The sequence below is a fragment of the Gracilinanus agilis genome, chromosome 2 (assembly GCF_016433145.1).
Source record: "Gracilinanus agilis isolate LMUSP501 chromosome 2, AgileGrace, whole genome shotgun sequence".
In the NCBI taxonomy this organism is placed as follows: domain Eukaryota; kingdom Metazoa; phylum Chordata; class Mammalia; order Didelphimorphia; family Didelphidae; genus Gracilinanus; species Gracilinanus agilis.
In genome coordinates this window covers 218,928,380-218,944,871 of record NC_058131.1, presented here as the reverse complement: position 1 = coordinate 218,944,871, position 16,492 = coordinate 218,928,380, and the positions used below count along the sequence as shown (strand labels likewise).

At 31.1% G+C, this 16,492-nt stretch overlaps 1 protein-coding gene across 1 annotated transcript in view; it reads right to left on the bottom strand.

Annotated features, from left to right (window-relative positions):
• STRN (striatin) overlaps window positions 1–16,492 on the bottom strand; it is a 158,324-nt gene that overhangs the window by 90,885 nt on the left and 50,947 nt on the right. The window contains exons 4-5 of the mRNA XM_044659585.1: window positions 11,751–11,824; window positions 307–385 (exon numbers count right to left, since the gene is read on the bottom strand). Of these exons, the coding sequence (XP_044515520.1) occupies window positions 307–385; window positions 11,751–11,824 (153 nt within the window). The remainder of the gene's footprint in view (window positions 1–306; window positions 386–11,750; window positions 11,825–16,492) is intronic.

Below are 16,492 nucleotides of genomic sequence, written 5' to 3'. Positions count from 1 at the left end.
TCCTGATAAACTTACTAATTCTGGAGAAGAAAATAATTAACATCTTATGGAAAAGACATAGTTACTACAGAAAAAAGTTTATAAATTAAAGAAAATGTAAGAATTAAAAATTTTAAATATAGCTTAGCAACATATTTTAAAATAAAAGTCCAGTAGAATAATACTTTAATTATCAATAACTAATGTTTACATTAACAAATCCAAATCTCAATACAAATTATAATATATATTTAAGGGAAATCTAAAAAAATTTTTTTATAATTTCTTTTCTTCCTAAATTTTTAGCACTAAACATAGAATACTTACTGCCTGAGTAGTTGCCTTCCTTGTTTCCACATTAACTGGCTGTTTTGTTGTGGCTGCATCTCTGTTTCATTGCCTTCATCTAGAAAACATTAAATCAAAATAAAACTGACTTGTTTTACATTTCAGAGGACATCTCAATTTCAATAAAAATAGTAAAATTTGTAAAATTGAGAATATAAACCAGGAGTTATAAATTTATACTTTAAGGACAGATGTAAATTCTAACGCCTGGTTTCTATCACTCAACTCTAATATAAAGTTTATTATTGTTGTTCAATCCTCCTGATAGGATTCCTCATGACTGCAAGAGAAATTTCTTTCCCGACTTAAATTGGATTGGAAGTTTTCCTTCACCCGGATGAACACTTCACCAAAACAAGTAATATCAATTGAATCAAAAATTCTTAGCTGGTCTGACAACTTATTTTCAAGAAGTTGAAAACCAACATATTAAAAGCCTAGTAGAGAACCCAATTTGGAAAACATATTTTAAAAAATGACCTATATCATGTGCTTTCAATCCAAAAATATGTAAATTGTCAATTAGAAATCAAAAGCATCATCTTCAAGATGATCCTTGAGGAAACGTTTATCTCCTTTAAAACTTGCATTCAACATTGGGCAACAACTACCACTTTTTTTTCAAAAATTATTTTTTTTATTGTGTTGGCAATCATTAAAAAACATAAAATACAAAGAAGATGAAAAAGGCTTTTATATGAGAACCTGAACTTTTGTTACATGCAGTTTTTAAAAGTATAAATTAAAAAAAGGGAGTAGCAAAACTTTTCCACTGGTGTCCCCTACAATATTTCTTTTTGCTTTCTTTTATGATTTAAAAGGTTTTATTAATGCTTATTTTAAAGGAATACCTAACACTATCCACTAAGCTACCACGCACAGCCACACATAAACCCTCTTCCCCAACATGGAAGACTCCCCCCTTCTCAACAATTTATTATATTTAGGTTAAAAAAAAACATTAATAAAAAAAAAAAAACGCCCTATCCTAGAATACACATCAGGAGTAAAAAAAGAAAAAAGAATCACTTTTTCCCATGGTGATTCTGGAGGGTTGTAATCTAAGGTATTTTGTAAACTTTTTCAGAGAATGCAAGTAAAAGCATTTTTCGTCTAAGCAGTCCTTGATAAAGCAACCTAAAATCATTAACCTTAAATGTCTCAATGACCCATATAAGGATGGAACAAAGAATATATTTTTTTTAATTACTGAAGTTTGGTCTAATGTTTTACCATATTTCCAACATTATAGAAATACACACATGCACATAGACACATACATTTTAAAAATAGGTGTTTGCGATCTAATGTGGAAATAAATGTGTTTTCGAAATTTTATTCTAGCTTTTCAATTAGACAGGTGTTAAGTAGTATACAAATAAGAAAAAAACCTAAGCTAGTTAAAAGAGAAATAAGGGTTATAATGTACTGAATCCAAGGGAAAATATCTGAGATCCTGTCTTGAGAAAAAAACAAAATAACTGGTTTCTGACAGTTTCATGAGTTTTGCATATATAGTTACTAATATAATATGCCTTTACACATACATTATTATTAGTATATACTATATATTATCATATATAGTATATTATGTTATATATTAGTGTATATATATTATATGAGTACATCATAGTATGCCTTTCCATTAGAAATGAGGAAGTAATAAGCATGTAAAAATTATTTCCATTTGGTCTTTAAAGATTAATAATCTACTTTCATATTAAATCTTCTTCCTTTTCAATACTCCTTCTGGATATTCTCCCTTGCCTTGCTATTATTCCTCAGTTTTCTTGGCTCTCCTTCCTTTTCCCACCCCACCTCACCATTATCACTATACTTCCAATCATCCAAGTTTACAACCAGACACTGAAATCACATTAAAAATTAGACTTCTTTCTTTTTAAAATGGCTTTAGCATTTAGGTGCTATTTGATTCACTGCAAATATAAATATTGATATTACTTCATTATCTCCTATTTTTGTGCTATGTATTTCTCTAATTATTAGTGATCTGGGACATTTTTTCACATAGATATTGATAGCTTGGATTTCTTCCTTTGAAAATGAACTATTAACTATTACAAATTTGAATAATGTGGAAATGGGTTTTGAACAATGACATAGCTATATAAACCAGTGGAATAGCATGTCAGCTCCGGGTCTGGGAAAGGAAATAACATGAATCTTTTTTTTAAACATTTATTAATATTTATATTTTAGAAAAGTTAAATTCCTGCCAGACTGCTTTCCTTTTTCCTAGGAAATTTTTATTATATATTGAGACCTTATTCCCAGAAGCTGGGAACTAAGTTTATCAAACAGTATTTCGTGTTCATTGTACGTTATGTACCTACTTTGTTTTACTAATCAACCTCTCTTTTTAAACCAGTACCAAGTCATTAAGATGATTACTACTAGAACTGGTATGGCTAGACTCCCACTTTTTTCCATTATTATATTTCTTCCAGATAAATTTCATTTTCCTATCTCTATAATATTTTATTTGTTTGATATGTCATAATTAGAAAATTAATTTTGTTAGTGCTGTCATTTTTATAACATTGGCTTAGTCTACCCATAAGCAAATTAACACTTCTCCAATTATTTAGGTCTATATTTCTGTAAAAAGTCTTTCGTGTTTGCTTTCATATTGTCCTTAGTTTTTTCTACCTAAACTCCCAAATATTTCCTATATTCTACTGTTATTTTGAATGAAGTATATTTCTCTTTCTACCTCTTCCTGCTGGGTTTTTTGTTGATAATATATAGAAATGCTGATGATTTATATTAATTTGTTTTATAGCCTACACTTTTGTTGAAGTTATTTCAATTAATTCTTTCATTTAATCTTGGTTCCCTATATAGTGAGATCTGCAAAAACCAAGGTTGTTTTTTTTTTGCTTATGTTTATTTGTTCCTTGAATGTCTTATTGTTATGACAACTATTTCTAACAATATTTTAAAAAGATGTGTTGATAATGGATGTATTTGCTTTTTACCCTTGATATTATTGTTATGACTTCTACCTTTTCTCTATTATATAGGTGTGCTCTTGATTTTAAACAGATACTAGTTACCACATAAAGAAAAATCCATGGATTCTCAGCTTCCTCACATTTTAACAAGAATGTTGTATTGTGCCATGAATTGATAAATTCAGCATTTCTGATATAACTGCACAGTTATGTTATCTTTGTTACTATACGATCTATAAAGTTTACAGTTTTCCTTAACATGAACCAATCTTGAATTCCTTATATAAAGTCAATCTAGCTATTGTGTATAATCTTTTTAATATGCAAATTACTTGCTAATATTTTATTTAATATTTTTGTATCAATGTTCATTAGGGATATTAATCTAGAGTTGTTTTCCCCCCTATGTCTGTCACTCCCTGCTTAGGTATTAAGACAACATTCATATCATTTAAAAATGAAGGAGGGAGCTCTTCTCTAATTTTTGTAAACAATTTATGTAATACTAGAGTTGTTCTCTATTTGATAGAGATCACTGTAAATCCATCTTGTCCTAGAGTTTCTTTCTTTGGAATTTCATTTATGGACTGTCTAATTTATTTTTCTGAGGTGAGCTTATTTAATCCATTTCTTAATATATTTTTCTAAGCATTCACCCACTGAATCTAGTTTATGGGTTTTGTTGACATATAACTAGGCATAAAAGTTTGAAAGTTTCTGTTATTTAATTATTGGAAATTCTGTTCAGTTTTGATACAATTTGGTTTGTCTCAATGTTTTTCTTAAAATGAGCTTTACTTTTTTTTTAAAAGACCGGTTCCTACATTTATCAATTTAATGGCTATTAAATTTCTAATTTTATTATTCTTTGATTTCTAGAATTCCTTATTCATTTCTTAATCAGGGTTTTTCTAATTTGTTGCTTTTCTAGTTGTTATTTTTTAGTTATATATCCAATTCATCAATCTATTCCTTTTTTCTTTTGTTGATTAAAATTTTAAAATAAAAAGTTTTAAATGCATATTAGTATTGTAAGTTATCTCATCATTATCATTTTATTTAATGAAGTTTCCTAGATTCTTTCCTATGATTTGTTCTTTCATCCATCAATTCTTCAGGACAAAATTGTTAAATCTTCAATTAATTTTTAAATCTTTTTTCAATGGTCTGTACTGAATACAACCTTCATTACTTTGTGTTCAATAAGAATTGTTTTTCTATTTTTGTATGTCCTAACACAAGATCAATTTTTGCAAGAGTAATATACACAGCTGAATTTTATGTAAATTCCTTTCTTTTCCCATTCAGTAATCAGCAGGTATATCTCAAATAAATTTTTTTAAAGTTGTATTCAGATATCTAACCCTTCTTATTTATTTTTTTGGCTAGATTTATCTAGACTTGAAAGAAATGCACTGAGGTTTACCACTACATTTTAACTATCTATTTCTTCCTGCAATATGGGTAACTTTTGTTTTAATTATTTAAATGTAATACAATTTGCTGCATATACACTGAATGTTAATATTGAATTACTACATATGATTTCTTAAAGCATAATTCAGTTTCCCTGCTTATTTCCTTCACATTCTATTTCTACTACAGCCTTGTCTAAAAATCATGATTGTTGCTCTCCTTTTTTGAGTCACATGAATTATGTTATTCTGTATTAGCCCTACATTTTAAAGCTATAAGAACCTTTATTTTTCAAGTATCTTTCTTGTAAACAATATATTGCTGTATTCTGCTGATTCATTCCAAACCTCCTTTTCCTGGGTATGTTCATCTCATTCTTTTTCAGACATGAAGGAATCAATGTTTTTCAAATGTTAAGAATGATTTGCTGCATTTTCATCTAATCCTATATTACCCTGTGAATTTGAGTAAATTATTTACTCTTTCTAGGCTTTAAGTTCCAATCTGTTAACTAAGGAAAATGGACAAGATTCCAGGTACTTTTTTGGCTCTAAATGGTTTGGTTTTCTAGAATTTTATCAAACCCCCCCTTCTCTATCCACTTTTTGGCCATGTTTCATACCAAATTCACTCTTTACTTTCCATTACTCCTAACAACAAATCAGTTATAAAGTTTTGTCCATTCTATTTCCACAACGTTTGTGTCTTTAACTTCCCTTTCTTTCACATGATTACTGCCTTCAGGTCCTCATGATCGCAGAAGTCTCCTAATTGGCTGCCCTTTTCTAATCTCTCCATTTTCACCCAAATTCAAACAAATATTGCTAACACACAAATCTGACCACATCATTATCCTATTCAATAAGTTTTGGTGCTTCCTATGGCCTCTAGAAAATACAAATGTCCATGTTTTTATCTTCAAAGCCCTTTACAGAAAATTCTGACTCCAACTTATCCATGTTACTTCCATTTCATATTCATCCTGGCCTCCTTCCTGTTTCCCATTATCAGCATTCCATCTTCCAGTTTCTGCACAGTCTGTCCTGCCTCTGCATGCCTCCCCTCTACATCTACAATTCTTAGTACTCCTTATTCTCAGTTGGCTTCCTTTAGGCTCAGTTATGGAGTTACTATCTGAATCTTCTCTTGGGCTCCTCCAAACCAAATCAGTATTCTCTCTTCTTTTGAAATAACATAGCATTTATTTATCCATGAATCTCATGGAGAATACAAGTTTCTTGACAGCAGGGGCTATCTTATTGGGGTCTTTTTATCCCCAGCTCTTAACACAATGCCATGAATATACAACAAATATTTAAAACTTGTTGAATAAGATAAGATTATGATAATAGAACTTTAATTGAGCCTTCAAAAATGATTTCTGTAAACCATACAATAGGAAGCCCTTGATATAAAATTACCTTTAGAAAATTAACACTTCTGAAATACCTAGTGTAATTTGCTTAGATATTTCTTGTCAAATGGCTCAGATAAATCATCTGAGTTTTGAGATTAAGAATATTTCTGCTTTCAAATACAAAACAAGTAGACAACTTTAGTAAAGAAACAACTTTGTCACTCAACTTATGTCACAATAAATCTTATGAATCAAGATTCAGAGACACAAATATGATGATACCTTGCAATTTATGGTTTAATGTCTCAATACTTTCCAATGAAACAAAAATAAACATAGGTATTTGGTCTAGAAATACAGTCTGGGATTACACCAAACATATCTCTTCTGCAATGTAGCAAGGCTCCTGTATACTATTCTCTATTCATCTTACTTTTTTTTGCCTACTTCAGATTTCTCCATCATCTGTAACATGTAAAAAGAAACTAATCAGGAAAATATTCACAGTGGTACTTTTTCTGGTATCAGAGAACTAGAAACAAAATGAGTGAACTAAATAAATTGTGGTATTTCAATATAAAAGAATTATTTTTAAAATTATTTAAAAAATAAAATTGCTAAAGTAGCAACATTTCAAAAAATGAAATTCCTAAAGTAGTAAAAACTACTAATAGTGATGGCTCAGAAAATTAGATCGCTTAGCCAAAAGTTTAACAGTTATCAAATAATTTTTAGTCATTGAGTTTTCTATCTTTTTGCTGAAGATGAGAGCTTTCTTGCTAGCTTCAGAAATAATAAGTAGTAAATCTTTTATTTTACTAGGATACTAAGGTTTTTTTCTGATCGTCATCACTGTCCAAAGCTTGATGCAATCAACAGAGGGCCAATTTGGGTGTCAAGAAGACCCGGGGGGGTGTCAAACCATGCCTCTGACACATAATAATAAGAGCCAATATTCCTATGGAGTTTTAAGGGTAGCAAAGGCATTTAAATAAATTAATTCGCTTTATTCTCAAAACAAATCTGATAGCTGCTATTAGACCATAGTCATACACAGCTAGTTTGGTATCTGTGAGAAGGGCTTCAAATCTACATCATCCTTACCCCAATTCCAGTGCTGTTATCCGCTATGCTGTGTGGAAAAGTCACAACCTTTCCCTGAATCAGGTAAACTTCTTGGACTGTTAAAAATGAATTGATATCAAGTATAGGGTTTTTTCATTATAGGAGTTTCCTAAAGTAATAAAAACATAGGTCTAAACAAATAATTGTTCTCCAGTGTTTTCAATATTCATATAAACTACAAAACCAGTGTATATAGACACATATATTGATATAGATATAGGCATATCTATATAGTTATATATATGCATACAGATATATGTATATATATTACACTGAAATATATATGGTTCAAAAGGTTATAGTTTTATTTGTAATAAAACTAAGCATAATCAGTATATCTGTCAATATCTGCATGTTTTAAAATGTAACATATGAAACCTGACACTTTATGAATAAAATCAAATTTTTTTGTTTCTGAACCAACAGTAATTTTAAATTGTAAAAAGGATGGAAAAATTATGTATTATGTAACAGCACCTTTCTATACTAGTGTTCATAATCCCCTAATAAAAAAAGCTATTGCACTCTCATTTGAACACATACACACCTGGGAATTTATACTTTTCTAGTTCTAATTTCAGACACTGAGGCTTTTCAAGGCATTAAAAATGTAAATAAAATATGAAAATGTCTTACAGCACTTATTAATGTGTCCTACCTTTTTTCCACAAAGAAATGATTCTCTCAGCCATCAGCTATCCTATTCCTACTCATCAGAGCTAGGTGTGGCAACAACAAAAGCAAAGTTTGCAAATATACAAAGTTACATAATTTTTGCAAAATCACCTAGTCTCTTTTTACAATCCAGAACTTTGAAAAAAAAGCTTTAATTTTTTTTTACTATTCTTTCATTGTCTAAGTAAAAAATATTTTAAATTATTTTTTCTTTAACATTTTTTCAGGTACATTTAGAAATTAACATGTTTTTTAATTTTTGAGTTCCGAATTCCCTCCCTCCCTCCCTCCCTTCTGCTTTCCCTCCAAGACAGCAAGCAATTTGATAGATGTTATACATGTGCATCCATGAAAACCATATTTCTATGTAAGTCTTGTTATGAAAGAAAGCATACCAAAAAAAAAAAGAATTTAAGAAACTTTTTTTAAAAGTATGCTTCCATCTATATTTGGACTCCATCAGTTCTTTCTCTGGAGGTGCATAGCATTTTTCATCATGACTCTTATGGAACTTAGATCATTGTATTGCAAAGAATAGCTAAGTCATTCACAGTTAATTATCATATAATATTACTATTACTTTGTTTAATGTTCTCCTGGTTCTGCTCACTTCACTTCACAACAGTTTGTGTAAGTCTTTCCAGGTTTTTCTGAAAGCACCCTGCTCATCATTTCTGATAATACAATAGTATTTTATTAAAGGAGAAACTAGGTGGCACAGAAGAGCACCAGGCTTGGAGTCTGAAAGACCAGAATTCAAATGTGGCCTCAGACACTTCCTAGCTGTTTGACTTCTGGGAAAGACACTTCACCCTGGTTTGCTTCCATTTTCTTATCTATAAAATGAGTTAGAGAAGGAAATAGCAAATCACTTCGGTATCTTTGCCAAGAAACTCTAAAAAAACTCATCAAACTCATAAAACAACTTATTCAGTCATTCCCCAATTGACAGGCATCTGCTTGATTTCCAATTCTTAACCACCATAAAAGAGCTGCTATGAATATTTTGGAACATTTAGATCATTTTCTTTTTTTTTCCTCCTTTGAAATCTTTTGGGGATATAGACCATGTAGTATTATGGCTAGGTCAAAGGGTATGCAGTTTTATAGCCTTTTGGGCATAGTTCCAAATTGCTCTCCAAAATGGTTAGATCAGTTCACAATTTCACCAACACTGCATTGGTGTTCCCAATTTGCCATATCCCTACCAATATTTGTCCATTTATTTTTCTCTCATATTAGCCAATCTGTCATATCAGCCAAGAATGAGGTGATACCTCAGGGTTGTTTTATTTTGCATTTCTCTAATGAAAAGTGTTTGCGGCATTTTTTTCATATGACTATAGATATTTTGATTCCTTAGTCTGAAAAATTTTATCAATCAATTTGGAAGAAGAAAAAATCAAGAATAGAAAAAGAATGACAAAAATATGGAAAGAAGATCTTTGCAGTACTAGACTTTAGACTGTACTATAAAGCATTAATTATCAAAATTATCTGGAACTTGCTAAGAGATAAAAAAGTAGCTCAGTGGAACAGAAGAGACACACAACAAATGGAAGTAAAATATTATAGTAACCTGGTATTTGACAAAAATACAGATCCAGGGCTATTAGAATAAGGAATTAGTATTTGGAAAAAAATTGTTCTGACAACTGGAAAGTAGTTTAGCAGAAACCAGGCAAGACCAATATGTTACACCATTCCCTAAGAAAAGATCAAAATGGATATATAACCTAGACCAGGGAAGACATTACCTATTGGATTTATGGATAGGTGAGGAACTTATGAGTCAGTAAGAAATAGAAAGCATTGTGAGATGTACAATAGATGATTTTGAGTACATTAAATTAAAAAGCTTTTGTTCAAATAAAATAAATGTTGCTTAGGTTACAAGGAAAGCAGAAAATTAGAGGAAAATTTTCATAGACAATCTCCCAGACAAAGTCTCATATCGAAAATATACAGAAAACTGTCAGATTTTTGGGACTAAGAGCCATCTCTCTCAATTGATAAATAGATAAGACATGGACAGTTTTCAGATGAAGAAATCAAAGCCATATATAGGTATATGAAAAAATGCTCTAAATCATACCAATTAGGGAAATGCAAACCAAAACAATTCTATCTCACACTCATCAGATTGACTAAAATGACAAGAAGGCAAAATGACAAATGTTGCAGGGGATGTGGAAAAGTAGGGATAATAATGCACTGTTGGTAGAAATGTGAAACAGTTCAATCATTATGGAAAGCAACTTGGAATTATGCCCAGAGAGCTATAAAACTCTGTGTGTATCCTTAAACCCAGCAATATCTTTTCTGGGTCTATTTCCCAAGGAGATCAAGGAAAAAGGAAAAGAACTTCTATGTTCCAAAATATTTATGGCAGTTCTTTGTGGTAGCAAAGAACTCGAAATTGAGGGGCTGTTCATCAATTAGGGAATGGCTAAACAAATTATGGTTGCATGATTGCAACAGAACAGATTAACCCTGAAAAGAACTATATGAGTTAATGAAGAGTGAAACAAGCAGAACCAAGAGAACATCATATATAACATACTATAATAACTAGAGTTTTAATATTTGAATAACTTGTGACTTTTGTCTCCAGATAATGAAACTAAGAAGTGGAAACATGAAATCCACAATGTATATATTTTGCCAGATGATGCCTTCTATAGTGACAGGGAGGGAAGGAAGAGACTGAATAAAAAAGTAAAAAAGAAAAATTCATTTAAAAAAATTTACAAAGGGCCACAACCTACATACTTATCACTTGCAGGGTTTTATTTTTTAAAGAAAAAACTAATTATTGTTGACTAATAAGTTTTTAATATTAGAGGCAGCCTAATATTGAAGAAAGGATGTTAGATTTATAATCATAGGACTTTTGTCATTTACTACCTGTGTGTCCTTGGCCAACTCACTTAAGTCTCTCTGACTCATTTCCCTCATCTCTAAAATGAAGAGACTGGTTTAAATGACCTCTAAGTTCCCTTCCAATTCTAATATATGCTCTTATAAATATAATCACTTTAAATTTTCCAGGGGCATAAGCATAATCTTATCCAACCAACATTTAATAAAATCTATTATATACATTAGATGGGTGATAGTACTTGATAACCAGTGCTTTTCTTTTTCCCTCTCATCTAGATTGTCTACAAGTTACACGATTTGATCCACTGAGGAAGCAAAGGAAGGAAAGGCATAAATGCTAAATAATAGTGCCATGATTTCACTGCAAACTTAATGAAAATACCTGAATAACACATTGTAATCTGACCCATCAAAGATACATTTCTGTACTCTTGAAGATAAGTAAAAAGTAGAAAATGCTCTTTTTACTACTATTATTTATTATTATGACAATGTCTAACTAGTATTTTTATAATATGAAGGTTTGCAAAGAGCTTTACATGTTATCTCATTTGGTCTACTACAGGCACAATTTCAACATTTATTTCAACATTCTCTTCTCTCTCCTTTAAGATTTCAAGTACAGAATGGTTCAAACTGAACATCTTAAAGTCCTACCCTCTGACAAATACTTTGATCATTCATGGATGTCTGTGCTGTTTGTTATATCCTTATGCTTGCCTTCCTTAACTAAGTTGCAATGGAAACTGTAAATAAAAAAAATACTTAAAAATAAAGAGGAAAAAAGAAGAAATACAGAGGACTAAATACAACAAATGTGTGTCAGAAAGGAAGCAGAACAAGGAAAAAAATAATGGGAAGGAATACTAAAGAAAGTATCTAGGATAAAGTATAGTAATTATCATCCAGATAGTGAAATATGACTATATGGCAAATATTTTTTGTTATGTATTGTGGGAGCAAAAAAATTTAAATTTTTTAAAATTTCTTACCAGAGTCGTAACTTGGAGGCTTCATATCTCCCTGATTCAACTCAGTCCCATATTTCAACTTGTGGTATTTGGCTCTAACAAAGAAATGAGAAAATATAAGCCATCTTAAAACATACCTAAGTGAACTTAAGAGATAAGTAGGAGGCATCACCTTTAGCATGCAGTAGCTCTGATTAAACTCTAATGAAACTCAGAAAAAGTTCACACCTATCCCAATGAAAAAGGCAATAAACAAAACTCTTGGGGTTTTTTAGTACTAAAAACTAGGGAAACAAACATGAGTAAGATTTGATCTCCAATCTTAAACAGCTTATAATCTAGTAGGAGAGTTATAGCATCAGAGTATGAGAAGTGCATAATATACGTATAAAGTGTTAACAATAAAAAGAAGAAAGGATTCATAAAAGGCTTATTAAAAAAAGACTACATCTGATCTAAGCCTTGAATGTCAGTAAATAAGGATGGGATGAATACATTTCAGGCATGGGAGATATGATGAGCAAAAACATGAGGCAGAAAATGGCAATATCAAGTCTTTTGTTAAGAGAAGCTACATGGTTTAATACAAAGAGCACTGGACTTGGAATCTGGAGATCATGAATATTCGTTGGATTAGAGGGAAAAAAAGAGCATTTTGGTCATCCAATCTAATCACCTGCTTTTATGGAGGAGGAAACTGAGGCCCTGAAAGATAAAGTGACTTGCCCAAAGTTACAAACATTAGTAAGCAGCAATATTGGACTTGAATCCAGGTTCTCTGGCTTCAAATCCAAGGTGATTTCCATTATACCATGTTTGTCCTATATTATTGGGAAAGTCACTTCATATCTGTTTCCTCCATCTTCAACATGGAAGTTATGGAAGTTAAGGTCATTGCACTATCTATCTCACTGGGTAGTTGTGTACATTTTTAAACGTTTTTAAAATGTGTGCAATCTGTTATCACCAAGCAATCACTTCAGCAGCAAAAAAATGAGGGGGGAAATTATATATCATGAAATTGTTTCCTTCAATTATTGATGAAATTGATGCACCATACAAATTATAAACACTAATCTGACCAATTCCATAGTAAAAGGAGGATGAAGCTGTGATTCTTCTGCTAGTCAAACTTGTAAATTAACTGCCAGGATCTGCATCAACTAATAAATGTACCTAAAAAGTCAAAATTTTCCTTAGGGACAAAAAACTGAGGAGACTATATACTCTTTACTGAAATGCAAGTTTTCAAAGTGCGCTGGCAGTGTTGCTATGACCCAAATTCCTCCATGACTCTTGGGACGATGGACATAAGATTTCTGACTAATGCATAAATGCATAATTTCAAGAGAACACAGTCACAAGTACTATATTCACAATGCTAGATAAAAAAAGATATCTTGTTAGAAACCAATTCAAAATGATTATTCTTCCTTCATATGGAATGTTTCTATCATTTATCTATTATCAGGAAAAGAAAATGCTGTGAAAGGCCATACTATATAGTTTCTTCCTTTAAGTATCATATGAAAATAATTATTTCTTTTCAAACTTTCCTGAAACCCTTTATGCAATGAAGACAAAGTATTAGCTTTTAATAACCAAAAGAATGCAATGTAATTAGCCTTCCATGGCTAAGATATTCTCTAAATGAAGGTGACATTTTACTTAATATTGAAATGTTATGCAATTCATTTTTTAAATGGAATGAAGTAACATCTTCAAACACTGAAACACTACCTTATGGTGCATTCTAGTGGTCTTACGTAAAACTGCAGGAGAATGATTAGAAAACTAAAAAATATTAAGTCTATCAAATAAAAAACTCTTGAGGATGTCTATTTAAAAAGTAGCCACAATTAATTTTTTAATAAAATGTTTTAAGCTAATTACTCAAAAGAAAAAATATTTTACAAAATAAAATTAGTCATGATTGGGCTAGCCATAAAGCTTCTTCATCTTTATCTAAGTAGGAAACTTCTACCTTTGTGAAAAACACCATGACTTTCTTCAACTTCAGAGTTATTCTTCTCACATTTTTCTTTTCATCACTTTCATTTCAACTAGAAAACTTCTAATCTCTATAGCATATTGTCTAGCCCAGTGATGGGCAAACTTTTTAAAGAGGGGGCTAAAGGAAAGGAAATGCTCATCTGTCAGTCTGTTTCTAAGGCAACTCTTGAAGTTCCATTGTATTATATCCTACTCATTGTATTCATCAGATTAGGAATTAATGTCTTGAGGCTGGATAGAACATTTCAAGGTCCTCCACCACCCCCCATCTGGCCGACAGTAGTAGTTTGCCCATCACTGGTCTAGCCAGTTTTTTATCACTTATTTTCTCTCTACCCAATTCAACTTAGGAGACATAAGCAGAAAATGTATCTAATTTTGCTTTATACATAGATATCTACAGACCTATAGTTAATAAACTACAATAACTAAAATACCATGAAAACAGATAATGCATTTAAGTTTCAGTCTAACTGTTTTGGTGTCAACTTCCCAATCACTTCTCTTAAGGCATCTCCACTAAGAAATGTATAGTTGTTATTGTAGTTATGTTTTTTAATATGAGTGAATCTTGGTTTATGAAAGTCTTTAAAGTATTATCAAATTAATTTTTAATAAACATACTTTATATGTCCTTGGGGATCTGTTATTTAATGGAAAATGATAAGTACTTTGCAAAATTATCAATCAAGAAGCCTTTAAGCACACTTATGTACAAAGTGTACTAAGTAAAAAAGTCCATCTGATTTATCCTTTTGAAACTGGATTTTCTTCAAGGGCATAAAGAGGCAGGAAGGGTCTCTGAATCATAACATCTCAAAACTCTCAAGGGCTTTAGAGTCTGCATTATTTATTGAGAACTAAATAAGAATCTCCTCTATAAGAAAGTCAACAAATATTTAGCCTTTTCTTGAAGACTTTCAGTGAAAGAGAATCTACTCCTTAAAGAGGAAGTTCATTCTACTTCTGGATAGCTCTACTTGTTAGGTAGTTTTTCCTTATATCAAGACTAAATTTGTTTCTTCTTACCTGAAACCCAATGCTACTGATTCTAGCCACTAGGGCCCCTCACAAAGAGTAATCTTTCCATGTAGCTGACCTTCACATATTTGAAGACACCTCTGAGAAACCACCTAGATTTTCTTTTCTTCAAGCTAAACATTTCATTCAACTTATATTCATGAAATTAAGGCTTTTCACCATGCCAGTTGTCACCTCCTGAGACTCTTTATATTCATGCCATTCCTAAAATCTAATAACCCAAACTGAACACATTATATGGTATTGATTTATCCAGGCCTGGACTCAATGCCTTCTTAATGTAGTCTAAACCCATGTTACTTTTTTTTGGGGGGGGGTCTGTTATACAATGTTGATTTATAGAAAACTTGTAGTCCACCAAAATCTACTTCAGATCTATTTCAGATGAACTGCTATCTAGCCATGACTGGCTCCCAGTTTAAATTTCTATAGCTATTTTTCAAGCCCAATTATAAAATCTGACTCTTTCATACTTCTACAATACAACTATTCAAATATATATTCCTGATAGAAAAACTCAAAAAGGAAAACGGACTATGGACTAAAAGGACAAGTTTAAATTAATCTCTTTCTTCACTTAACACAAAGCATCTAAACTATGTGAATATTATTAAACTTGAGATGTTTTAAAATTCCTTTTTAAAAAATCATCATTCCCTCCAAAAATATTTTTAAACCTTTACCTATTGTCTTAATATCAACTCTAAGAGAGAAGAGTGGCAAGTGTCCAGGCAACTGGAGTTAGTGACTTGCCCAGGGTCACACAACTAGCAAATGTCTGAGCCCACATTTGAACATAAGTCCTCCCATTTCTAGGTCTGTCATTCTATCCACTGTGTTACCTAGTTGCTCCCATCCTAAGATTTTAACTTAATTTTTTATAAAACATAATAGATAAGTGCTGGTATTATGTCAGAATTATTCATGTTGATTACAAGAATGCCTACACCCATAACTTTATTGATTATAAATACTAACATGGCTGGAATACCATTATATAATAATATCACCTGTGATCTCCCTTGTACCCACAAGCCACATAAGTGAGAAAAATGGTTTTTCCATTTCTCTGTATCCTATAATATTAATATTACCATTGATCAAGCTGTAGGATTTTTCTTCTAACGTTTTAACCTTAATTTCAATCTCTTGAGATTAAATAATGGGGTAAACTTTTATAGTATAACGTTTTTCAGGAGGGGGCTTATACAGAAAACTCGATTATCTGAAATATAACTAAGAACTAAGAAGAAGAACAAAAAGCACTTAAGACAGCTAAAATGAATATCACAAAAGTTAACATACTTTACTGAGATTCCAGAGTGTACCTAAATATTTATTTAGATAAGACTTGCCCAACAATAATATGGTTTCTTAACCCATAACAGATCAGAAGCAGCAAATTAGATGGGAGAAGAAGTTCTAAAGGAAGACACAGTGATAGGACCACGTTGGGACAACTGAAAGGAAAAGGCTAGAAAAATGATTTTTTATACTTATATAGGCTAATTTATTCATAATTTCCATTTTTAAAATAACCAATGAGAGTATCCCCTTAAATTTATTGAATAAGCAAACTTAATCTAAAAGGAAATTTACAAAGTGCTTCCATTAGACTTTGATAGACAAGAGCAAAACTTCAGTGCTAGAAGTCTTCTGTTCCCTCAAACTTCCGTTATTATTCAACTACCAGCCATATCAATATGGAA